Source organism: Lissotriton helveticus, chromosome 1_1 (genome assembly GCF_964261635.1).
Source record: "Lissotriton helveticus chromosome 1_1, aLisHel1.1, whole genome shotgun sequence".
Taxonomy (NCBI): Eukaryota; Metazoa; Chordata; class Amphibia; order Caudata; family Salamandridae; genus Lissotriton; species Lissotriton helveticus.
The window spans coordinates 1,279,748,101-1,279,775,599 of NC_136057.1; the positions used below are offsets into that span (position 1 = coordinate 1,279,748,101).

The window sequence follows — 27,499 nt, forward strand, 5'->3', positions numbered from 1 at the left end:
AAATTTTTAAAATAAAGAAACAAGAGGAGGTTAGCTAATTAATTTGTTTTGTAAACTTTAGTTCATTACCAAATATGAACCACAGGAACAGGACAGTTCCCGCCTCAGAAGGCCACCATAATTGGCTCCATACAGAAGGACTCAACCCAAACTCGATGACCTCAGTCTTTTCAGTGTTGAGCTTGAGAAAATTTGGGTTCATCCAAGCCATAAGCCAAGACCGTTCCGAAAGCTGACAGCTGTAGTGTCCACCCTCTGCATGACTGATACCACTATCTGGGTATCGTCTGCATATGAGATTAATGTAAGGCCATAATCTTTGATTAATCTAGCCAGAGGGGTGACATATATATTAAACAGTGTTGGTGACAAAGCTGACCCCTGTGGAACTCCACGCGGGAGGCAGAGCTTTCCTGACTTAAGACCATCCCAGTGGATCAGCTGCTCCACGCGGGAGGCAGAGCTTTCCTGACTTAAGACCATCCCAGTGGATCAGCTGCTCCCTGGATGCCATGAAGGATGATGGTAATGTTCGAGCCTGATTGTATTCTTCCCCCTATGGTCCTACAAACAAGATGTTTGCTTTGTGAAGCTGTGTAATTGAAGAAGCGTAGGCCAGAGACACTGTACTCGTTCTCGAAATAGAGGATAATTAGATTTCTGCAAGTCAGGGTGTACTGCTCCTTTGGATGAAGTGTCCTTAAAGAGGTCTGGCCTCCTGAGTTTAGGACCTGTGTGCGTTAGAGTGATTGCTTCCAGGTTAGTAATCTGCAATGGAATCCCCTCCTCATGAACTAGAAAGAAGGTAGAAGAAGAACTCTTCCAGTATTTGGAATGTAAGGTTCTGGCAGTTTTGGTCCATCAGAGGACAATCGATGGAACATACGGATGAGTGGGCCCCACCTGGGTACATGAACTCGATAGTCTGACTAAGTGTTCCCTTTTTAGTACAAGTACTTGGACAGACTAAAGGGTTAGCCTCTTTTGAGTGCTAGTGCTATGACTGAGTGATGAGTGGGTCTCATTGGAGTAAAGGTTCTTGGACTGAATTATGGGTTGCCTCACCTGAGTGCCTGGTACTTAAACAGGTTTGTGGTTGAGGTCTGCCTCAGTTAGGATAGAATAGTAGGCCCCACCTAAGTAGGTACAAAAGCCTGGGAAAACACATCGGACTACATGTGCTTAGAGTAATTGATGGCAGGTGCACCCTCACTCCCATAATACATAGATTGGCAGACTGATTATTGTGGCCCAACATAGTATAGTTGGTTGGGCAACATAATAGGGAAGGGGTGGAGGTCTCACCTGAATAAACAGTATTTGGGCTGACTAACAGACACGCTATGCCTAGGTATTGCTGCTAAGTACAATGCTTAGACTGATGGATGGACTGCACCCAAACAAGGGTGTTTTGACAGACTGACGAAGGGCTCCAGATGAGTAAGGCACTTGGAAACATAGTCCTTCATTTGTGTTGTTATGTTATGTGGTGCCCCAACACCTGTAAGGGTATCCTGGAGCAAAGCAGGTGTGCGTGCCTAGCTTGGCCTATGGTATGTTGGTTGATTGAAAAGCCAGATCTTCAGCTGTTTGCAGCATTCAAGAAGAGGAAAGCCTCAGACAAGTTGTGGGGGGCTGTTTCATGCTTTATGAGCAGTGTAAGAGAACACCGGTCGTCCTGATGTGGGTTTGTATATGCGTGGGATGTGTGCGAGTAGGAGTCATGCAGAGCTGTCTGGGTGGTTGGTGAAATGTTCAGGTAGAAGGGGGTTAAGTTGTGTTGTACCTTGAATGTTTGTGGAGGAGTTTGATTTGAGTATATTTATCTGCCATTGGATCTCCTGTAGGTGTGGTTCTCTGTGGGAGGTCGAGGATGAGTCTGGCTGCAGAGTTCTGGATGGTTTGTAGTTTTCTATTTAGTTGCTTGATAATCCCAGCATAGAGGGTTTTCCCGTAGTCCGTTGATACTCTGTACGGCACGGGGCCACATGCGGCCCTCCTTGCCTCTTCATGCGGCCCCCTGGTAAACAGCAGCACTTGACTCCTGTTAAAAGGTAAAAGATGCTAAATAAACAGGCACACTTTTATTCAAAGGCTAAATGGTGTTGTGAAAGGCTGTAACTAGGGAGTCCTGCACCACTTAACTTTAGAAGAGCCTTCATTTTTCAAGACATCTTTCAGCAAAAGTGTAAAAATTATAGTCTCTTCAGAATTCAAAAAGTGTTTTTCATTGACATACAGAACCTGTACATTACCGTAGTACATTAGATTGTCAGCGCATAAAGAAGTATTTTTTGACAGTGATAGTTTTCAAAAATGAATTTAGAAAAAAAAATCCCCACCCTGTCAACTATGCCAGTAGTGAAATAAATGGCAAGTCAGTTGTTGTGTGCACTCTATGGGTGGTCTGGGTTCTTATTATAGATGAATGACGCTATACTTTATTAAATAAAACACAGGAAAAAGTTTTTGACTGCACCCGTCCATCACCACCCCCTTTTGTACTGCACCCATCCTGCAGTCATGTATTTCGAGGTCGTCTTTTATATGATAATGAACAAAAGGGAGGAAAAGTGAAATAAAACAATTGCCTAGGGTCAGACAATTTGGTAAAGTGAAGAAGCCGGAAATCATCCCAGGTTTTCTGATTTATAATTGTGCAGCCACTACATGTATATGTTTCACTTCCTCTTCACACACCCTTCCAGCAATCACTCCATATGGCATCAGTGTGGCCCTTGGTCACATCACAGACCAAACGATTTGGCTCTTGGGAACATTTTTGCGAGTACCCAAGCCGTAGTCCTACTTGCTGATGACTAGGGCATGAGTGATAGTTTTTCTAGTGTTGCTTGGGAGCCATTTAAACATTGTCCACCGCATATTCAGGCAGTGGACGCAATATACAGTGACTGCATTGAATTGTGCAATCAGTCCTGTAAGCTATTGATTACTATTCTGAGGTTCCTGGCATGGGTTCTGGGTGTGGGTCCAAGTCAGCCGGCCACCAGTTGACATCCCTTGGCGAAGTGTTCTTGCTGAAGATATCTACTTCTGTCTTGTTGGTGTTGAGCCCGAGACAAGTAGTTTTCATCCAATTAGTGATTTCAGTCATGCAGGGTGTTGAACTTATTTCTTGTGGTGGGTCTGGTCTGGGAGGGACAGTATGAGTTGTGTTTCCTCAGCGTAGAAGAGGATGTTGCTTTTGTGTGTCCAAATGACGCTGGCCAGAGGGATAATTTATGTGTTGAAGAGGGTGGGACTGAGCGATGAACCTTGAGAGCGGGCTTCTGATGAGTGACATGTCAGGCCAGCAACTTGTGATCCATGCATCAGATTCAGTCGAGAGTGGATCCTTGGATGCCACTCTTGTGCAGCCGCCTGATGAGGATGGGATATGAGACCGTGTTGAATGCTGCAGAGAGGTTCTGATGGATACATCTGCCTGTGGATTCCTCACCTTATGAATATCCCCTGCGCCAGCATTTAGTGGAAAGTTTTCCCTAGCACCAAACGCCGACGAGGTCGTCACAATGCCATGGCTCTGCACGCGGCGCCGCATAACGTCACTGGAGCCATAAGAGGACCATGTCGACGTGATGTTGTCAGTTCGCTTTTTTCCGCGCTGTCGACGCTAACTGTTTTTTCTAGGACTCTCCAATTCTTTTGTCTGGATAATTTGTTTTTTCAATTTTATCTCTTTCGACATTTCTGTCCCAAAGAAGTCTGGCTTTAAGCCCTATAAGGTATGCGGAGGACATATGTCTATTACTGACCCGCATGAAGACTGTCTTTGGTGTTTGTCGTCTGACCAAGACAACGAGGGCTGTTCTTCCTGCAGGAAAATTAACCCGAAGGCTCTGAAGAAACGGGAGGCTAAGCTGTATATGGCCAAGGCAAGGAAAGAAAAAAGGGGTTGAAAAAGGTCAAAGTCTAAGTCATCAACGTCGCATGACTCCAAGAGAAGACATAAGAAGAAGAGACATGCTTCTCGGCGTCGATCGTTGAAGGCTGTGAAGTCTAGGTCACCTTCTCCAGCTCCTCGACTTCGAGTTAAGGACTTTATCACTCGTTCTCCTTCAGTGTCTCCTCCGGCGACTCCGGTCTATTCCCCATCACAAAGGGACTCCGGAGTGTTCATCGGCGCCGAGGTTCTCGCCGGCTCCGGAGGGAGTGTTGAATCCGGCTGATGCTGAGGTTCCTTCAGCTCCTGCGGATCCGCCTGCAGCTCCAGCGGCACCGTTTCCAGAGGTGCCTCGGTTGGATCTCGAACCGGCTCATCTTCCACAGTTTCCGGCTCCGGGTTCAAATCCATCGCATTTTATTAATGCAATGTATGGCGTTTTCGCCAGGGCCTCATACCCCTCTGGTGCACCTGCGGGTCCCATGGGTCATTTGGCTTACAATTTGGGTGTGCCTCAACAGTATCCACAGGCCCCCTTTATGCCAGCGACGCCGTCCTGGCACTTTCCGGCTCCAAGGATGTCGACGCCGTATTGGCAATCTCTGGCTCCATCCCAAGAAGCTTCTCGGATTCGATCGGCGCCGGTTACTACAGTGGAACCTGCTTTGATGCCGGTCCCGGAGCTCTCGACGCCGCGTGTGGTGCCGTCGACGCCGCAGCCGAAGATGCGCTCAAGGAGAGAGGCGCAGAGGTTGTTGGAGGAGGAGCAGTACCAGGATGAGAGGGAGGAAGGAGAGGTGTATGACACTGAGGATGTGTTTGAAGACTTGTGTGAGACAAGTGGACCTGACGTTTGCCCTGAGTGGGACTTTGTTTCTCCGAAGGCTTCCCCTTCGTAGGGGGTTGCTCCGTACTATTCTGTGATCAGGAAGGCGGCAGATCTTTTGGATTGACCGTTTCCTATGGCTGAGTAGAAGCCTAATCTTACGGAGGTGCTCCATTTTCCTTCTTTGGTGGTTGAACCACTCTTACCATATAATGATGCTCTGACTGAGCCAATACTAGAGGTTTGGCGCAACCCTCTTGTCTGCTCCTGCAGTTTCAAGATCAGTGTCCAGAAGGTACAGGCCTTCTTCTGGGGATCCAGTGTTCCTTTCATCTCACCCCTTTCCTGTGAGCTTGGTGGTACAGGCTTCTTGTTCGAAGCAGTCTTCAGGAGCTTTTCCACAAGCTCCCGCCTACAGGGATTCAAAGAAGCTGGAACAGTCTGCAAAAAAGGTCTTTTCTTCAGCTAGCATGGCTCTGAAATCTACCAATGCAGCTTGTCTCTTGGGTAGATATATTCATGCCTTAATGGCCTCTGCCAAGCAGCTTCTTCCTAAGTTGTCTGAGGAAGAGAAAGGAAATCTGAGCGGACTCTCAGGCTGCTGCTCGTCAAGTCATTCAGTCTGGCTTGGACACGGCTGACTCTGTTGCCAGAGTGATGGGTTTGTCCATTGCAACAAGGAGACATGCGTGGTTGAGGTCTTCTGAGTTCTCTCCCTATGTACAGGCTGCCCTTCTTGATCTGCCTTTTGATGGATCTAGACTTTTCGATGAAAAGGCGGATTCTGCCTTGCAAAGATTTAAGGACAGTAAGGCAACTGCTAAATCTTTAGGTCTGCAATCACAATTGAGAGGTTATGGCTATAAAAGGTACAGAGGCTTCAGGAAGTCTTCCTTTCGAAGTTTCAGACAACCTCAGCAGCAGCAGCAAAACCCCTTGTATATGTCATATAGGGGTAAAGGCAGAGGTCGCCAACATGGAGCCGGGCATCATCCTTCCTCCTCCTCCACCTCCCCAGCCCCTCCTGGTAATGCAGGAAAGCAGCCCTAGATCCGTCATCCTGGATCATGTAGGTCCTGTGAGGTCGGCTTACCCATTTTCTACGCGATTGGAAATTGATCAATTCGGACCTTAGGGTTCTAGATCTCATAGAGAATGGGTACGCCCTTCCCTTCAGGGAAGTCCCACTTCCTTATCCTCCTTACCAAGGTTTTTGCACGGAGGAACATTTACTTCTCCTTCAAAATGAGGTTATTGCCCTGTTACAAAAAGGTGCGATAGAGGTGGTTCCGGAGCATGAAAGAGCCAGGGATGCTACTTCCAGTATTTTCTGATTCCCAAAAAGAATGGCAGGTTGCTTCTGATCCTGGATCTCAGAATTTTGAATTTTTACCTCAAGCAGGAGAGATTCAAGATGCTCATCCTAATGCATGTTCTTTAGGCGCTGCAACAAGAGGACTGGATGGTGTCCATCGACTTGCAGGATGCGTATTTTCACATCCCAATCCTGAAGTCGTACAGGAAGTATCTCCGATTTACGGTTGGGTCACAACATTAACAGTTTGCGGTTCTTCCGTTTGATCTTACTACTGCACCTCGAATCTTCACCAGGGAGATGGCAGTGGTGGCTGCCCATCTCAGGAGGTCGGGGATCCCGGTTTTCCCCTATCTGGACAACTGGCTTTTAAAGGCAGTCGCCAGAGATGGTGTGTCATCATCTGCAGGTAACAACTCAGCTGTTGTTCAAATTGAGTTTTCGATAAATGTGCCCATATCTCACTTGGTACCCTCTCAGCGCAACCTGTTCATAGGGGCGGTACTGGACACTACTGTGTATCGAGCATTTCCTCCACCACAAAGAATTTTCGACATTCTGGAGATGATCCCTTTATTCCACAAAGGAGTGGTTGTTCCAGTTCTGAAGGTCCTTCGCCTGCTCGATCTGTTCGCCTCCTGCATTCTGTTGGCAACCATGCACCCTGGCACATGAGGGCGCTCCAGTGGTGCCTCAGCAGGCAGTGGTATCAGCACAACGGAGATCTCAGGGAGTCAGTTAGGATCTCCAGAGAAGCTGCAGCGGATACATCTTGGTGGAGCATGGAGGGAATCTGTCTCAAGAGAAGCCCTTCCACCTTCCTCCATTGATGGCGACGGTGATAACGGAAGCCGCTACTCTAGGTTGGGGAGCTCATCTGGGGGATCTGGAGATCAAGGGTCTTTGGTCTCCAGAGGAAAGGTTGTCTCATATCAATCTTCTGGAATTGCGGGCAATTCGTTTAGCGCTCATGGCCTTTCTCCCTTCCATTCGCGATCAATCTGTTCAAGTCCTGACGGTCAAAACTGCCGCGATGTGGTATGTCAACAAGCAGGGAGGAGTAGGGTCGTACCGTCTCTGCAGGGAGGCCTTGCGACTCTGGTCCTGGGCTCAGGACCATCGGACTTGTTTGATGGCAAATCATCTGGCCGGGGTGCTGAACATATGTGCTGACAGTATCAGTCGGCAGTTCCCCGCCGACCACGAGTGGAGGCTACATCCGGAGGTAGTTCGACACGTCTTTCGGACATGGGAAACTCCTCGGGTGGACCCTTTTGCTACTCTCGAGAATGCGCACTGCCCGTCATTCTGCAGTCTCCAGTTTCCGCTGCAGGGGGTATTGGGGGGACGTGTTTCAGTTGAGTTGAAGCTCACAACTCCTTTACGCGTTTCCTCCCATACCCTTGATTCCTCGGGTTCTAAGGAAGATTCGCCAAGACCGGGCCCAAGTCATATTGATCATCCCGGATTGACCAAGAAGGGTGTGGTACACAGACCTTCACCTCTCGTCGCACCCTCCGCTCTGTCTCCCTCTCAGGGTAGACCTCCTCTTGCAGTCGGAAGGCCAGGTTCTACACCCCCACCTTCAGAGCCTGTACCTTCATGCCTGGAGATTCAACGGGGCAACCTGAATTCTTTTTCTCTCCCGCCTGACGTGGTGGATATTATTTTATCGGCCAGGCGACACTCCACCAAGTCTATCGATTCCTATAGGTGGTCAAAATGTGTTAAATGGTGTAAAGAGAAATCTATTGATCCCTTGAAAGCACATCTTTCTGATGTTCTTGGTTTTTCACTTCATTTGGCCCAGCAGGGTTGTGCTGTGGCCACTGTATAAGGATACTTGTCGGCTTTATCTGCTTTTCTTTTTTGCCTGATCAGGCGTCTCTTTTTAAGTCTCCTATAGTCTTATGGTTCAATAAGGGGCTGGCAAACATGTTTCCTCCTACTCCTTTTATTGTGCCCCAGTGGGATTTAAATCTAGTATTAACTTTTTTAATGGGTTCCTCGTTTGAACCCATGCACAGTTGTCCTTTGAGACTGCTATCATTCAAAACGGTCTTCCTTGTGACAATCACTTCGGCCAGGAGGGTGAGTGAGCTTCAGGCTTTGAGTTCAAAGCCTTTTTTTCTGACCATACATGCTGAAAGGATGGTCCTCAGGACCAGGGCTGCTTTTCTGCCTAAGGTGGTAACTCACTTCCATCTAGGGCAGTCCATTACCCTCCCTACTTTCTATCCTCCCCCCTCCCCCTCACCCTTCCAAGGAGAAGGAAAGGCTTCATCGCGTGGATCCAAAGAGGACAATTCGTTTCTATTTGGATAGAACAAAGGCCTTCCATCAGGATGATCAGCTCTTTGTGGGCTATGCTGGACGTATGAAGGGCAAGGCGGTGCACAAGCGCATTTTATCCAGATGGATCATCTTGTGCATCAAGATCTGCTGCGCTCTGGCTTGTAAGGAGCCTCCTGAAGGCATTAGAGCTCATTCCACCAGGTCTAAATCATCTACTTCTACCTCTTCTAGGGGTGTTCCTGTGTTGGACATCTGTAAAACCGCAACTTGGGCCTCCCTCCACACTTTTGCGAAGCATTACTGCTTCGATTCCGAGGTGAGAAGGGACGGTCATTTTGCGCGCTATGTTTTACAAGACTTTTTGGTATAGAAGGGTGGACACCCTCCTCCGGGGGTTGGACTGCTGTGGGATTCTATTCATAAGAAAAAGCGTTACCGAATGTAAGTAACTTGTTCATCAGGATAATGAGAGCTGCTGTATCTCGTCTGTCGAGGATCATGCAGATATCATCTGTGGCAGCCATAAGTGCTGTTTCTGTAGCGTGGTTGGGCCTGAATCTGGACTGTTTGGCATCAAGGAGCTGGTGGTTGCTTAGGTGGCGTGTGGGGCTATGGTTGATTGTTTCTCTTAGACCTTTGCTGGGTCTTGTAGAATGGAGATGGGCCTGTAGTTGGTAAGTGTGGCTGCGTCAGTGGATGGTTTCTTGAGCAGAGGCGTGACAGTAGCATGTTTCCTGGTTTGGTTGATTTGACGGAGGCTTTGAAGATGGGTGTTAGTGCTTTGCTGATTGGTAGTAGTCCTTTACTGTAGGCATGGTGGAAGCAAGGTTCAGATGGTTGCCGGAGGGAATGAATTTCATGGTAGCAGCGATATTGATGGTGGTGACTGAGGTGAGGGTTTGTTCTTCATCCGTGATTGAAAGTTCTGAAGCCACAGTGACAGGGTCCATTTGAGGGTCGAAGTGGCTGTGTATGGTGGCGATTTTTTTTTTTACAGAAGAATTCCAAGAGTTTGTTACAAAGGACTTGTGTGGGTGGGTTATGTTGCTGGAGGCGCAGTGAAATCTTTGATGATGGTGCAGTTTTCCTTGCTGCTGATTTTGATGCAATAGCCGTGCATTTGGTGTTCTAGAACTGCTTGAGTAGTGATAGCGTCTTAGGACTGATTTGAAGATATCTTTGTGTGATGTCTTGACTTGTTGTGAATTTGCACTCAGGTGCTTGCAATGACGTTTTGTCAGCCTGAGTTCCTTTATCTACCAATTGGCCTGTTGTCGGGCTCTTGCCGTTGAGTTGTGCATTAGGGGAGCCAGGGAGATTGAGCATGTGGTGATCCAGTTGCTGAGGTTCTTGATGATTATCCAACTTGCTGGTGTGCTCGGGCTGGTGTTATGAGAGCGCGGAAGCCCTCTCCCTTTCTTTGATGCTTTTCCAGCTGCGGTGAGTGGTAGGTCTTTTGGTTGGTACAGGATGAGTATGCTGAAATTGACCAGGGTGTGCTCTGTCCAGGTCATGGTTGCTGGCTTGTCGAATGTGATGTTCCTTATTGAGGAGAAAATAGGGTCCAGTAGGTGCTTGGTGGTGTTTGTGGTTTGGTAACGTGCTGGGTGAAGCCAAGGTTTCTGAAGTTTTTTATATAGGCTGTAGAGTTTCATTTGATGCAGTCTTCTAAGTGAAAGTTCAGGTCTCCGAGGCGGATGAAGGCGCTTACGTTGATGATGAGGGGTGCGATGAAGTTTGTGATAACGCTGGTGAAGTTGGTGTGGGGTCCTTGTTTGTATATACATGAATGTTCTGCTCAATGAGAAGTAGGCTGCAACGCATTACTTGAACTTGAGATGTTCCATATAGCTGGTGTGTGCGTCTGTGTAGATGGTGCAGCTTATGGTATCTTGAATATGATCGTGACTCCACCTTTTGGCTTATCCTGATGGCCTTGCCTGGCGGGTGATGCCTGTGGCGATGTCCGGTGCAGCGGTTTGGTTTAGCCATGTTTCCGTGACGAAGAGCGTTTCCGGAGCATTTATTCTAGGGTTCCTGCATCGATCCTTGGCTCAACTGTCTTAAATAGTTCAAGCTCTGAATTAGCCTCCACCACATACAATGTAGAGGAATGTAAGGGCATGTCCATAAGGGGGCACCTGGACAGCCACTGAGTAGCTTGCTGGCCGCATCCAGACGTGCCTTCTAAGCTCCACTTTCACAGTCCATGGTGTACAAACCAGCATGCAAGTCGTACTTCACCCTGACCTGGCCATCCTGTATCATTTGAGCCAGTGAAGCCCTGAGGTCTTCCGGAACGAAGAGCAAGATATTTTTTATACTGGTCCAGAAGGCAATACCGCCTTAAAGTGTCTAAAGACTAAACTGGACGAAGAGAAGAATCTTTTTCCAAAGGCTGCAATACATTTCAAGGATTGGTTGGAAAGACATTAGGAGTGACTTTATTAATTAATGCGTATCCCACCAGTCTTTCTGGTGTAGGGTGCCTTAACAGAAAACCAGACTTGCACATTATTTACATCTAACAGTGCGAAGAGGCACTGCACCATTTGGGATATGATATTTAAGCAAATCAGTCAGCACACTTGCTGTGCAGTGCTGCCTCAGTCAATAATATGCCGAGCCCAGATCGTGGAGAAGTGACTAGTTGCTATAGTGACGTCCTAGGCCCAGCTTATTTTACCAAGGAAATCATTCCAAAGTTCCAGGGCAGAATAAACCGGTTATTTGTTTTATTTATAACAAGTATTTAATTTTTGGCTATGCATTTAAAATTATTATTGAGCTAACTGAGATCATGTAATCATCATTTGACAGCAGCTATGTTACATACTTGTCAACCTCTTGGATCAAAAAAGTAGATGAAGTGAGGTGTATACGAAGGTGATTCTATTCAATTTAATGGGGATTTGCCACTTCTTTGGACACTGATATAGATTCCCACATGAGCAACTTCTCCACATCATGGGGGTGCAGTTAGCCCATGGGTTTTTCAAAAAGCCCTTTGTGGTCAACACAACTGTCAACATGGGCTTCACTTAACAGATTTACCAAAGACTGCTGTGTGAACATCCGTTCCTGGAAAGCAGCCTTAGCAATCTGTACTTAAAACATGTTTCCAAACTTCTTTCTGTGTGCTATTTAATGTGTGCCCAGCTTGTGATCTTCTGCAACATATTCTGCAAATAGAAAATGCTACTTACGTGTAACAATCGGTTTTCAGCCTGTAGTGTTTCAAATTCACATATGCTCCAACACCTCCCAACGATCGAACACAAGGAGAAATGTGGGAAGGTTATACATATTTTTATGTTCACCCTAATCATTACAAATGCACCATTACACAAACATAAGAATAATTGTTCACATCCTTTATACAATATTACATGGAGTCTGTCCTGGTGCATTGTGGGTTTCAGGGTAAGAACTGTGAATCACATTTAAACCAAAACTACTCTTCTGAAGAAAGACCTATTTTATTAATCTGAGCCCAGCACTAAAAGGCAGGAGTGGGCACGGCATGTGAATCTACAACAGAACAGGCTGCACCATGATTGTTACAGCGAAGAAATATTTTCTCTGGTAGATGAATTCTTGTTAGATGATGGGAATGTGAAGATGCTGTGGTTTTTTTTCATCTTGTTTTAGATGTGACAAACTGATCTGCAAACTAGTTAGTTGCTAATTTCCGTCCATTATATTTTCTCATTAAAGGTTGAATGATGAGGCAAGAGGTCTTATTTCAGAATTGGGAAGTTCAGCGATAAACGCACTTGGGTTCAGAGACAATTGGATATTTGTTGGTGGAAAAGGAATTAAAACTAAAAGCCCGTTTGAACAGGTAGGTGTGTTGTGTTTTTATTGCAGCCCTAGGCACCATCCTCTCTCCCAGTGATGCAGCTTATTTAGTAGATGAGTGTTTCGATATGAAGTTACATATACTGTTCATTGTACTTTCCTCCGTTGAAACAAATATATTACAGATTAATGAGTTGATTATTGTTTCCACTCTTAAAAGTTGTTAATCCTAAAAGGTATACCAGAAATGTAAATGCCCTCTTCTCAGGCTGCTTGCATGACTTAATGTGCATCACCACACAGCAGGTTCTCACTTTCGCACTCAGAAAATTAGTTTAGTCAACTTGCATGTTGTGGAGTTCTGCTAGTGTAGAAAGAAATTCTAACATAATAGTTATGTTTTCTTTCTGGAACATATCTCTTCCTGCAGATTTCACACCTTATGGGTATTCTTTCAAGCTTCAGACTGGTCTGGAAAACATTGTTTTACAGAAGTGACCCTCCACAAGTTCCTGTCTCAACTTCGCTTTTGGCAGTGAAGTCACCTGAGTAGTCAGTTCTGTTTTTACAGACATTTTCGGTGGGGGTCTTGGTAATTCATGGAAAAAATCCTTTGCTTTCAACAATGACTAGGTCAAACTTTTCATTGAAGGGCCTCAGACACCAAGTCTTGAAGACGATGCACTAGAAGATCTCTCTTCTGGTCCTCACAATGACTGTGGTGCCTGGGGTTGTGACTCTTGCGCCCCCATACATCAAAAAGCCATCAGGAAGCAGGAGGCCAAGTCATTTTTGGCTTTGGCCCGCAGGGAGTCAACTTCCAGGAAAGGTTGACTTAAGAGCTCTTCCCACAAAAAACACCATAGAAAGAAGTCGTCCTTGCCTACCTCGAAAAAGAGATCCTATTCCAGGGGCCATTTGGAGGTTCGATGACACCGGACCCTTTTTTGACGTCTGACAAACTCGACAACCAAGTAGTTCCACTTCCGTAGATTTACGTGCATAGTTTTGGCCATTTTAGCTATCTCTGCCGAATACTTGCAGGACACCTTTGCCACTGTGAGAAGCTGGCTTGGTATATGATGTCCACTTATGAAAGTGTTACAACAAACAAATGATAGACAGAATGCTGACAATGCAAACATTCCAAATCCAAACGTGAGTCCTGGGCTCACTGTGCCACTGGAATCAAGCTATCCTGGCTGAAGAGGGGTGAAACCCCGAAACCGGTCCTAGGATGCTGGTTTCCTTTCCAGGGAGAACCTGTCTTGGCAGTTCGGTCTGGACTGTTCCCATGAGGCACACGGTCAAGACTGATTTGCATATGGCCAAGTCTAAACTGGGGTTGCATGGTGAGCAAAAGAATGATAGATTAAACCCAGATATCTTGACTGGGGGTGAATGTTTTAATTTGTTCTGCATTCTGTCCATCAATTGTATGTCTTTCACTTATGTAATTGGGCACCCTGAAACCAGTCCAGACAACCCTTATGGTGATTGAAGATGTCTCATACAACCTTAGAAAACTATCTATGTGGTTGCTGTGGAGAGCAGCCTTCAGGCTTAGTCTTGAAGGAGTGTAAAGCAGCTTGTTTTACCAGAATGCAATCTTATAGTATAGGTTAAATGAAAGGAGAACCACACAGTAGGTATAAAAATATGTATTTATTATATCACACTATCTAGAAAGTTACCGTATCTCCCACACGGAGCTAGACACAAAGCACACAATACTTTAGCAAAGAAATCACAGTAAATAGCTCTAATACACAGTGGGCCCCAGGGGGACCAAACCATCTACTAAGAAAGTGGTATAAGAACCACGACTTGAGTCAGGACAATGTCGAGAGGAACCACCCAAAGTGATTAGATAGGGACCCCACGGAGAGCGTGTGCAGTGTGTGAACACGACTGCATGCCCCGTACAAGTCTGTGTACAAGTCGCAGTTGGCATTTTAAAGATTCGTGACCCTTCCCAGTGGACCCTGAAGAAAACCTTTGGAAAACAGAAGGTTGGAGAGCCATCCCACCCGTAGATACCGAGGTACCCAAGTTACCTAAGCCGGGTACATAGGGGTGAAGTGGTGTCTGAAACCGGAGTCACACCCAATGGAGGACTTCAGGAAAGCATTGCTGCTGGAAGAGGAGAAAGATTTCATAGGAATCCAAATGTGGATGCTTGATGAAGAGTACATGAAAGCAGAGGGTACAGAGTCTGGGTCACGAGAGTGACCAGGGGATTGGTAGACGAATGCCCACCGATGTCGGGTGCTTCTGCATAGTTGATGGTGACCTTGACTCTGCGGCTGCGGGGACCAGGCGACGCTGAGGATGACCTGGAGCCAAATACAAGCTGTCCCACGAAGGATGTCAAGAGCTGAGGGGTCGGTGTCTGGCTGGAGCACCAAGAGACCTTGGCAAAGACAACCCATGCAGGAAGTCAAGAAAGTGTACAGTTCGGACCAGCAAGGTCCAGGAGACTCGCCACAAGCAGGGGAGTCAGGGCAGGCCCTGGGCAATCAGGGGACCCAAGGAAAACAAAGATGACTCTCAATTCGACCCAAAGGCCGGAGGCACAGGAGTCGGGAAAGGACCTCAAGCAGCTTTACAAAGCAGGCTATGGAGAACACCGTGCGATGTGGTTGAAAATCTTTGCAGGAGAAGTTGCCAGAAGTTGGGGCTACTTTGAGCCCAATGCCCTTGCTGCAGAATTGCCAACAAGCATTTGCACACGCAAAAGTATGCGGTGCACAGAGGTTTGGATATTGCAGCCCCCACGAGGGCGTCTGGTCTCAAACTGAGTGAGAGGGCAGCTCGGGCCTCGAGGGACGTAGAAACCCACCTCCTGTGTTGTTGAACCCTTCGGAGTCCATAGGAGCTCGGAATCAGCAGACCGGTCAACAGTGTTGCGGTGCCTGCGAATGCAGGTGACTTACTCCTTCACTCCAAGGGAGATTATCTTCAGGTGTTTTGGATGCTCCACAGCTCCTGCACGGATCCTTTATGGTGCACAGGCACAGACGAGGGAACCGACTGAGAGGGAGACAAAGTCAGGCCCAAACGAAGTCCTGCGAAGTTCAGAGTGCCCAGACGGTAGAAGTGCAGTGGTTTCAGCTCTGAATCTTGTCCACGACTAATCAAGGGACCTACTCCCAGGTAAGCCCTTAAGTACCCTAGGGAAAGGGTTGGGGAGATTCAGGGGACCCTTCCTGGGAAGGGTCTGGACAGGGGGGAGGTTACTCCCATGTCCTTTGTCCAGTTTCGCACCAGAGCGGAAGCCAACAGCTCCCAGGACTGGTTTGAACTGGAGTATGCACAGGAACACCAAATGTGCTCCTCATGCAGACTTTCAGGTGCTATTATGAAAAATGGGGTATGACCCAGACAGAGTCAAAGGACCTGGGTATCGTATCGTATGGTATGAAAACAAAGTGGTCCTAGACACAATTTATCAGACACATATAAATGAATTATTCATTTTTTACTCTTTGTAGGACTTAATCCTGGAAAAGGAGACAAAACAACAAGCTAAATGCGTTTGCAGTATTATCCTAAATACCCAAGACAGATCATATGACACTGAGTTAATATGTAGCAATATAAATTTGCAGTTTATTTCACAATCATATATACATATTTACAAAAACCCAAAAAGTTGGGGGAATTCTGCCAGGCGCAGTAGCAAGTGCGAAGGTTTTCGTGCTCAAGTGAAAGTAGAGAAAAAGTGAGTATAAGGGATAATCAAATGATTTTGAACAAGGACTAAGGTTGTGTTCCCTTAGTATTATGCCAGCCCCACGTCTATTAATCATACAGTATGAATGTAGTTTTTCAAACAAGGCAGGGGGAGGGGGTGCAGGCATCAAGGAATGGGGGATCGTCAACGTTTCGACCGTGGCGCTGTGGAGGGGGGTTCAACACCTCAGCTACGGGTCTTCCTCAGGACGGAAGGGGGGTGGGGGGAAACCTATACTGCAGAACGACAGCGCCCCAAGAATCAGGGTAGCCACCAATTAGTGGCGTGCTCTAGAATTTCAACAACTGAAAACTCGATATAATGCTCTTCCTGTTACTGGAGATCGCTGATTGGGAAATAAATCCAAATCACAACGGGTGAACCTTGATTCAGGCAGACCAAGAAATTATAAGTTCGAGCCATGTGGGCTGCTGAATTCATATCTGTGCATAGATCGCCACCTAGTGTTGGATCCGGATGATTGCACATTGTTGTCCTGGAAGAGTCTTCGAAGTATCACGAGATAGGTGGCTCCTCCCTCGGACTACAGTGCGCATGGGCATCCTCTCCATCCTCAGATTGTTTTTTTCCGCCATTGGGTTCGGATGTACTTTCCTACACTCCATGTTCGGAATCAAGAAAACTCTTTCTAAGGCCAAAAGGCCTTCGGATCCGTCGGTATTGTTCAGCGCTCGGTACCGATATACTTTTTCAACATCTGTTGCACTCCAGTCGTCGAATCGGGCCATGAGGCCTTCTCGACACTACGTGGACCGACCGTCGATGGAACGAAGTCCATTCAAGTTCTGCCCGCAGTGCAACTCCAAGTTCCTGAACACAGATAAACATCCAGTGTGCAACAAATGCCTATCTCCAGATCACAATGAAGATAGTTGCCTAGCCTGTGCCCAGTTCCGCTCGAAAAAGACGATCCGGAATCGACGGGCAGCGAGGCAAGAAATGCAGAGGTCGGCGCCAGAGCCCGATAATATCTTCGACGACAAGGAAGACTTAGCCAGTGCCAAAGACTCGGATCATGACGAAGACCAATACTCTGAGCACGACTCCGAATATTACCTCGAAGAGGGGGAACTAATCGTCGATCTCGAGGAATATGATCAGGACATCGTAGCGGTTGAAGACGACTCTGATGACGACCAGGGGAGAACCGTGAGTACCCCGCCCCCTATAGACACTATACCTCTATCAGAGACTCGGGTCGAGGCATCGCCATCAGACCTTAGCCGAGATCAAAATCCTCGTTCTACAGCCCCGCCATACCGCCAGGCTAAGAACATTCACAAAGAGCCTTCTGAGACTCGACATACGACACCGGTTCCATCGAAACCGAAACTCGTCGACAATACCGTCTTCGGACCGAAAGTCGTCGAGCAGAAGGTCATTAAGCCGAAGGGCGTCGACCCGAAGGCCACAGTCCCATTACAACCTTCGAAGCCTAAACAAGTTGAGTTGACATCGAAGACCAAAGCTGTCGAGTCGAGCTCAAAGCCGAAAGCTGTCGAGTCAAGCTCGAGGCCAAAACACGTCGAATCGACACCCAAAGAAAAGCACGTCGAATCGACACATAAGGCTAAGCACGTCGACTCGACCAAACCAGCCTCAAGTATCGACAAAGGGAAAAAGGCGGTTGACGAAACAACAAGGCCTACGCCCAAAAGTAACGTCGAACCAAAACCGAAGGTGGACCAAAGAAAATCGGTCGAGCCGAGGCACATCGAACCGCAAAAAGGTCATCGAGCCAAAAGCGCTGGCTCCAAAAACACCTAAAAACACTATCGAACCGACAAAACCGCTCAGTCCGAAAACGGTGGTGAAGCCAGCAAAACATGTCAAACCGACAAAAGTTCTCGAAAAACACAAAATACCGGTCCAACCACCAAAAGCGGTCGAACCAAAAACAGGCACGGAGCCACAAAAGGCTAAACCTAAGGCTACTGCACCGAGGCCAAAAACTGTAGAGGAAGAGATTCTTCTTCCAGATCCCTCCACAGAAGACCAGTCAAAACTGTATATCAACCCGAACACTGGCAAAGTGACTGTCTATACAAAAAAGAAAAGACCTCTGCCAACTGGAGATTTTTCTGGACTTCCACTAAAAAAGAAAAGGGACTGTGCTACCTCTCCTATTCTCTTTGAACCTATCACTCCAACTATGCCTGCTACTCCATATGCCCCAACATCACCTGCATGCTCTGACTACAAACCAGAGGGAGATCAGGACGTAGATGTAGGGTTTGGTTATCCACAAATCCCAAACGAGGACCTAAGCTCACAGCCATGGGGCGGGGGTGGAGAACCAGACACTGAAGGCACTTTGCCCATTACAGACCCTGCAGTATACCCAACTAGGCCATCACCCACAGAGGATACAGTAGCATTTAACGCACTACTAGATAGAGCTGCAAGCTACCATAATGTAGATATGCACTCTGATGCTATTGAAGACTTCCTTTTTGATACACTGACACCATCTGAAAGACATGTCAAAACACTCCCCATGTTGAAGGGCGTCTTAAAGCATGCAGGTGACCTTTTTAAGGACACTGCTAGGGCACGGGTGATAAACCCACAAATTGAAAAGAAATATAGGGCCGCACCAATTGACCCTACATACATCAGGGGCCAACTACCCCTGGACTCCCTAGTGGTATCGAACGCACGTCGGCGTGCAAATTCCCAAAATACTGGGGAGGCTCCTCCTCCAGACAAGGAGTCAAAAATCTTTGAGGCATCAGGCAAAAGAATGGCAGCTCAAGCAGCAAACTCATGGAGAATAGCCAATACACAGGCCTTACTAGCCAGGTATGACAGGGCGCACTACGACAGTCTAGGAGAGATTCTCCAACACTTACCTGATCCTTACAAACAGCAAGCAGATGAACTTCTACAAGAGGGCAAGCTCATCACTAATGCGTCAATTAAATGTGCCCTAGACGCGGCACACACAGCTGCCAGATCCATCAATACAAGCGTGCTGCTCAGGCAACACACATGGCTTCGCATATCAGGCTTTAAGAATGAAGTTCAATCCACAATTCTTAATCAGCCCATCAACCCAGACTTTTTGTTTGGTCCAGCAGTTGATTCAATTCTGGACAAAATGAAAAAGGATGCGGAAACAGCGAAGTCTATGGGTGCTCTCCAGTCCCAACAACACCGGGGCTCCTTTCGTCGCTCCAATTATAGAGGAGGAGCGCGAAGTCATACATCACAGCAATCCTCAACTTATAAAAGTAACACACAATCCACATACATTAAGAACACCAACAGAGGTGGATACAGAGGAAATAATACAAACGGAAGAGGTCGTGGAGGCAATGCAAATAGATCCTCTGCTAACACCAAACAGTGACTACTTGGCACTACCCCCAGACCATACCACACCGGTCGGGGGACGAATGCAACAGTTTCTGCCAGTCTGATTAAATATCACTACAGACAAGTGAGTCAGGCAAATTATCCAACATGGCTATTGCCTCAAACTCACCTCGACACCACCCAACATACCACCCGTGCACCGTCCAATGTCACAGGAACATATAACGCTACTACAGCAAGAGGTCATCAGTATGCTGCAAAAGAGGGCCATAGAACCAGTCCCACTACAACATCAAGGAACAGGAGTATACTCCCTATACTTCCTTATTCCAAAGAAGGACGGGTCGCTCAGACCAATCTTGGACCTCAGGCCCCTCAACCTGTTCATTTTGTCGGAGCATTTCCATATGCTCACTCTCCAGCAAGTCTAACCACTGCTTCGCCAGGGAGACTTGCAACTCTAGACCTCAAAGACGCATACTTTCATATACCAATACACCCTGCTCACAGAAAGTATCTGAGGTTCACCATTCAGGGACAGCACTACCAGTTCAAAGTCCTGCCATTTGGTGTCACAACAGCTCCAAGAGTGTTCACCAAATGTCTGGCGACAGTGGCGGCACATCTCAGAAGGCAACACATCCACGTGTACCCTTATCTGGACGATTGGCTAATACACGCGCCATCAGCCCAGCAATGTGCCAACCACATGTCAAAGACCATACATCTTCTGCACAGTTTAGGATTCTCACTAAACTACCCAAAATCACATCTGCAACGCTCCCACGTCCAACAGTACCTGGGAGCAACAATAGATACACTGGCAGCAAAAGCATATCCCAATGCGGCACGCATCAAAGGAATGCAAACATTAATCCAAAAGTTCATACCCCAACACTCACTACCAGCTTGAGTGTTTATGCAACTGATTGGTATGATGGCCTCGTGCATATTCATATTCCCTCATGCCAGGCTACATATGCGTGCGCTACAAGAATGCCTAGCAAGGCAGTGGAACCAGGCTCACGGGCAATTAAAGGACCTAGTGTTGGTGACCAGTCGAGCATACAACTCTCTGCATTGGTGGAATCCACAAAACCTTTGCAAGGGACGACTATTCCAGGAGCCTGTCCCACAAATAGTGTTAACAGCGGACGCATCCCTATTAGGACGGGGGGCCCATGTCCTACACTACACGGTACAGGGACTCTGGACCGTACAGCAAAGAAAAATGCACATAAATCTTCTGGAATTGATGGCGGTATTTCTAGCCCCAAAAGCTTTCAAAACACACTTATGCAACAAAGCTGTGTTGATCAGGACGGACAACATGACAGCTATGTATTACATTCAAAAACAGGGAGGAACGCACTCACCACAGCTGTCACACCTAGTTCAAGCAATGTGGAAATGGGCCATTCAGATGAACATGTTTCTCATGGCAGAACACCTCCCAGGCAAGGACAATCAAGTAGCCGACCTGCTCAGCAGGCACAGCCAACAGATGCACGAATGGTAAATTCACCCCAAAGTGCTCCAACCATTCTTCCGGAAGTGGGGACAACCGGAAATAGATCTGTTTGCCACAAGCGAAAACGCAAAATGCCAATACTTTGCCCCCAGGTTCCCACATCCACAGTCGCAGGGCAATGCGATATGGATGAACTGGTCAGGCAAATTTGCATACGCTTTTCCCCCAGCTCCACTAATACCGCTGGTGGCACGCAAAATGCGCCAACATTCACTGACACTGATCCTAGTTGCTCCCACATGGGCAAGGCAACCGTGGTACACAACGTTCCTAGAACTGTCAGTGGTGCCTCATCAAAGACTGCGCCTCACACCCAATCTTCTAACTCAGAGCGATGGAGAAATCCAACACCCAGACCCCGAACAGCTAAACCTGGCGATCTGGCTCCTGAAGTCCTAGAGTTTGGATACCTAAACTTGCCCCCAGACTGCATGAATATTATCAAAGAGGCAAGAAACCCCACTACCAGAGCATGTTCTGCAGCAAAGTGGAAACGTTTCGTCATTTACTGCAGTAACAATGACATTAACCCACTTGATGCTTCTACGCAAAACATCATTTGCTATCTATTGCACCTACAACGTTGCAATTTAGCCTATTCATCCATCAGGATACAATTAGCTGCGTTGGCAGCATACCTGCAAAACAGGCAACACCTTTCACTGTTTAGGGTGCCAGCAATTAAAGCCTTTATGGAAGGACTTAAATGCATCATTCCTCCAAGACACCCACCTTCACCAGTCTGGAATCTAAACATTGTTTTAACCAGACTTAGGGGACCACCGTTTGAACCACTACACTCATGCGAACTACAATTTCTTACTTGGAAAGTGGCTTTCCTTATTGCCATTACTTCACTTCGAAGAGTTAGCGAGCTGCAAGCCCTAACTATTCAAGAGCCATTCATTCAAGTACATGCAAATAGAGTAGTTCTCAGAACAAACCCTAAATTCATGCCAAAGGTGGTATCCCATTTCCATATAAATCAAACTATAAAACTGCCGGTTTTCTTTCAAAACCCACAGACCGTAGCCGAAAGGGCCTTGCATACTCTAGATGTCAAGAGAGCTCTGCTATACTATATTGATAGAACTAAGGCTTTTCGAAAAACAAAGCAGTTTGTGGCTTTCTCCCCACAACACAAAGGTAACCCCATTTCAAAATCCGGTATAGCCAGATGGATCGTTAAGTGCATCCAAATATGTTATTTAAAAGCAAAACGCACTTTAACAGTTCCCCCTAGGGCGCATTCCACACGCAAGCTAGGGGCATCCATGGCTTTCCTGGGTAACATTCCATTGCACGAAATCTGTAGAGCAGCCACGTGGTCAACAACACATACATTTACCAAACACTATTGTGTAGATGTACATTCAAAACAGCAAGCTGCTGTAGGACAGGCTGTTCTCAAAACTCTTTTCCAGACTGCTGCAGCTGACACAGGTAGCCACCGCTAAGGGAGATACTGCTATACATTCTATACACAGATATGAATTCAGCAGCCCACATGCCTCGAACGGAATATGCTACTTAAAGTATGCATCTGTTCTTGGCATGTAGGGCTGCTGACATTCATATCGCCCACCCGCCTCCCCGTTGCCTGTCGCAGCTGTAGCATTCACTCTTTGCATGGACATCTCTAACTGTACTATACTCCATCTCTGCCACAATGGCGAAAAACAATCTGAGGATGGAGAGGATGCCCATGCGCACTGTAGTCCGAGGGAGGAGCCACCTATCTCGTGATACTTCGAAGACTCTTCCAGGACAACAATGTGCAATCATCCGGACCCAACACTAGGCGGCGATCCATGCACAGATATGAATGTCAGCCGCCCTACATGCCTGGAACAGATGTATACTGGTAAGTAGCATATTCCTTATACACCCAAAAACGCCAGTCAGGTAGTTCCAAAGGCGTGGTCCTAGTACTACTAACGCTGACCTCCTCAACGGGTGCCGTCACCATAGACCATTCAGGGGATGCGACACTCCTTGATGGTGTTGTCTTGGGGTAAATTGTTGTTACTCTTCTGTTCTGGACTCCTTGTCCTTCGCTGTTAATGGACTGTGATTGCAGGCTTCTTTCGTCTGCTGCACAGTTTTTCATATATTTTCCCTGTCTCCAGGGAGAATGTTGTATTTGCTTGCAGGCTTGCTTTGCAGTGGCTGTGCTCTGCTCTTCCCTTCTATGACTTTCGGTGCCACAGTACCTGACACTTCCACGCTTCTTTCCTTTTTGTTATCTGCTATTTCGCACACAGTTCCCATTTTCTCACAGTTTTTGTTTGTGATGGCTCTGCGTTGTGGCGCGGAAAAGTTATCCGAAGAAAACTGATGTTGTGCGCCTGGTTGGGCTTATGTGACCTCCCTGATGTCACGCCCGCGGACGACGTCAGGACGTAATCACGTGGTACCGCCCCAGCGCGCAGAGATGCTGTGACAAAGAAAATTTTCCGGATCCAGTCTCATGCCTGGGGATAATTCTACGTTAAGGAATCTGCGGCTAGAATCGTCGCTACCAGATACATCTTTACCGAAGGTAAGAAACTCGTACATTAGGAGTAACCATGCTTGCTTAAAAAAGAGACTTGAATAAACAGTCATACTATAATCTAAAGTTTGCACTGAAACTGGGAGAGAAATTAAGAATAGTAATTCAATATCCGTTTTTGCTGCAGCTACAACAAGAAGAGAAGATGGGATTCATAAAGCTGCCAGATGCATATTTACAAATTCTGATATGCAGAAATCGCAAACGATTCTCCAGTATTGAATCTTTCATGGATTCACATGCTTGAATCATTCCCGTCGTAGAAGTGGCAGTCCCACAGTACCATAATAAAGCAGTATGCTTCATTACTATAGGCTGTAAAGGCAATGAACAGTCATCTTAATAGTCCATCTATGTACTTTTAAATAAGGAACAAACTTGAACTATAACCATTAGTCAACAGCACCCTCTAGAATCCAGCAAAATCTGTGGAAGAAAAAGGATGCGTGTGAATGACCCACATAAAGACTCTCTTTATTGCCTCTACCCCAACACAATGTAAACTAGTGCAAAATGTTGCACTTTTCCCTTCAAGACCTTGAAGGACAGGGAGAAAAGGCTCCTTCTGTGGCTACAGAAGGCTAAAACTCAGAGAGCCACTACTTCTGAGGATGACAGTAACACGTTTGTGAGTTCACACAAAAGAGCAAGATTCTCTGACCAGGGGACGTCTGAGCAGAGTAGGAAGGCCTTAAAAACCCATCACAAAGAACCTCTGAGAAAGGAGTCATGAAAACATATCCCCCACAGAGACGGCCTCTTCTTAACCCAGCGCGCCATCTGTGAAGACTGGGGAACGTCAGCAGCCCATGTCTACTGAACCTTCGACGACAAGGCATAAAACTCATCTCAAAGCCTTGTTGACTGCAACATCCCCATCGATAGTACCCACCGCCTCGTCTGCGAGACCATAGTCTGTGAATACAATGATGACAACAACCATCAACTCGCCCATCCCGTCGGCGTAGATCCTGTCATTCACGAAGTCGCTGTTGACGCTAACGGCGAAGACACCGTAGACGGGATTCGTGCAGGTGAAGACCAAATTCACAGGGCAGTCAGACACCTTGCCAGTAATTATCACCTCGACGACAACAAGAACAACTCTGAGATCGAACCTCTTCTGGCAAGTTTCACCTATTCTGACGACAACAATCCTTTTGGGGCCGCACACAGCTCATCAGAACTCCATGTGAAATACTAGGACGACGATGACCTGGAAGAAGAGCAATATTACCACCATTATTATGCCCCTCCCTCAAAAAGGCATTATGAACACTATCAAGATCTTCGCTTCACTGTAGCCCTTGCCCATTACCAATTTGGTGTCCTCCCATTTCGACCTCAAGTCGGTGCCTCGCATCGTCACCAAGGCCCTGGCACCAGTAGCAGCCACTCTCAGAAACTAGGGTCACTGGGGTCACTGTGTTTTTTCCTACCTGGGCGATTGGCTGCTAAAAGCTCCAACACTGTTGCAAGCATCCAGAGCCACAAAAGCGTGTCTCACATTATTTGGCAAGCTGGGTCTCACGGTCACTTTCGGGAGTCAATAACTGTTCCAAAACCAAGCATAATGTTCCTAGTATCCCATCTGGATACAGTCCAGAACAAGGCTCATCTTTCTCAAGATGGACAACAAAGACTAAGAAATCTGGCAGTCAAACTCTCAGGAAGAAAGTCCACTTCAGTGCTTCTGTACAAGTTGCTGCTGGGCAAGATGTCCTTCACAATCAATCTAATACTTCTCACATGCCTGAAAATGAGACCATTGCAAGAGGAGTTTCAAAAACAGTGGATTCAAGCAGAAGGGTCATTCGAAGACCTCATAATCATCGCACCGAGAATGATGAAAACACTAGTGTGGTGGTCTCAGACCTCTCATCTCTCAAAGGACCTCGTGTTTTTGCCTCAGATACCCAAATTCATCAGAACATATACCTCTCTGCAAGGCTGGGATGGTCACCTGCAGGGCCTGCAGATTCAAGGTAAGTTGTCTGAGCTCCAGAAGCCCATGCATAGCAACAGACTAGACCTGAAATTCCTCTTTCTCGCCCTGCAAGCCCTTCTTCCAAGAATAGCAGGTTCTTCTGTGTTCGTGTGTACAGACAATATGACCAGCATGCACTATATCAACAAGCAAGGGTTACACAGTCATTAACGTTCTCCCAAGAGGCCCAGGATCGGTAGAATTGGTTCACAACCCACAAAATATCTCTGAGAGCCTAGCATGTCCGGAGTAAACAACACCTTAGCAGACACACTCCGCAGAACCAAAGACAGTTGCTATGAGTGGGAACTGGATTAAACTGAGCTGGACAAGATATTCTCACGTTGAGGCAAATCAGTATTGGATCTCTCCGCGACAGACCAGAACACCAAATGACAATTCTGCACCAGTCAATACAGGAATGCCTTATTTTTATCAGATGGTCCGGGATTTATGCATACGCTTTCCCCCCCCTTCCCTTTCATACCAAAGGTTTTCCACAAAATTAATATGGAACACTGTCGCCTCATCCTGATTGCTTCCAGGTGACCCATGCGGCACTGGTTTACGGAGCTCCTCCAGCTGTTGACCATGAACTAGGGCCAGGTCCTACATCTAGAACCATCCTCTCTCCACGTGTGTTCATGGCTCCTGAATTCTACGAGTTCAAAGACTTGCATGCTCATGGTGCAGACATATTTTCTCTCTCTCTCTCTCTCTCTCTCTCTCTCTCTCTCTCTGTCTTCTCTCTGTCTTCTCTCTGTCTTCTCTCTGTCTTCTCTCTGTCTTCTCTCTGTCTTCTCTCTGTCTTCTCTCTGTCTTCTCTCTGTCTTCTCTCTGTCTTCTCTCTGTCTTCTCTCTGTCTTCTCTCTGTCTTCTCTCTGTCTTCTCTCTGTCTTCTCTCTGTCTTCTCTCTGTCTTCTCTCTGTCTTCTCTCTGTCTTCTCTCTGTCTTCTCTCTGTCTTCTCTCTGTCTTCTCTCTGTCTTCTCTCTGTCTTCTCTCTGTCTTCTCTCTGTCTTCTCTCTGTCTTCTCTCTGTCTTCTCTCTGTCTTCTCTCTGTCTTCTCTCTGTCTTCTCTCTGTCTTCTCTCTGTCTTCTCTCTGTCTTCTCTCTGTCTTCTCTCTGTCTTCTCTCTGTCTTCTCTCTGTCTTCTCTCTGTCTTCTCTCTCTCTCTCTCTCTCTCTCTCTCTCTCTCTCTCTCTCTCTCAATATAGATTCCAATAATGTTGTATACTACGTGATTGTTTCATCATATATAAAGTAATTATACTATAGATATTTATTAAGCTTTTACCCACCAGCCCCAAAGGGCACTTACTATAATGTTTACCTACAGTAACTGCTTGCTATTCTGATTCAAGCTTGTGAAGCTACGAAAGATCCAATACTGGAAAGAAAATGAGTTACTTACCTGTACCTGCAGTTCTTCAGTATTGGTCTCTTTCGTGAATTCACATGCGACCCACCCTCCTCCTCTGAGAGGCTCCCCTTATAACTCGGGATATTATTCCCACTTGTGCTTGAAAATCTAAGGGATTCGACCTCTCTTGGGAGTATTCTACAGGGTGCTGTCACCTGATGGTTATAGTTCAAGTTTGGTCCTTTTTAGGTCTCGCCCTGGCAAACAAGCGAAACGCTTTCTCGCTGCGAGACCTATAGCCGTCAGCTCTGCTTCCAAGGAACCGAAAGGAGACCAGAGATGGGTACGCGCAGCATGCCGGAATGGGATCAGGTAAGCGCGCGTGAACACACGCTCCGATTCCGGCATGCTTTACAGTCACAATGGATCACGCGCGCGCGCACACACACACAGCCACACATATACACACGCACAGCTAACAGACCCACATCCATACATATACACACGCACACCTACATACACGCACACACACAGCTACACACACACTCACACACACACAGCTACATCCACGCACATACCCCCCACTCCCCCCCACTCACCGGCTGCACCTTTACGCAGTCCACGGGGTACATGAGGCAATGCTCCATGATGCCGCCCACGGCCCGACCAGCATGTGGGTGGTGACAGTGGATCCCTCGGGCAGCACTTCGAACTCCAGACCCTCCTCCTGCTCCTGCTGGGCTGCTACGTGGCGCGCTTTAGGAGACACGCGCTGTGACGTGTCTCGCGCTGTGAACGCGCGCGTCTCTTCTCGCGCTCCACCACGCTTTCACGAGCGAGAGTGCCTTTC

General features: G+C 47.1%; 1 protein-coding gene across 2 annotated transcripts in view; it reads left to right on the plus strand.

Moving 5' to 3' along the window:
- Positions 1–27,499, plus strand: part of FAM3C (FAM3 metabolism regulating signaling molecule C) — a 429,441-nt gene that overhangs the window by 353,973 nt on the left and 47,969 nt on the right. For both annotated transcript variants that reach the window (XM_078680653.1, XM_078680664.1), the window contains exon 9: positions 12,058–12,184. In XM_078680653.1, the coding sequence (XP_078536779.1) occupies positions 12,058–12,184 (127 nt within the window). The remainder of the gene's footprint in view (positions 1–12,057; positions 12,185–27,499) is intronic.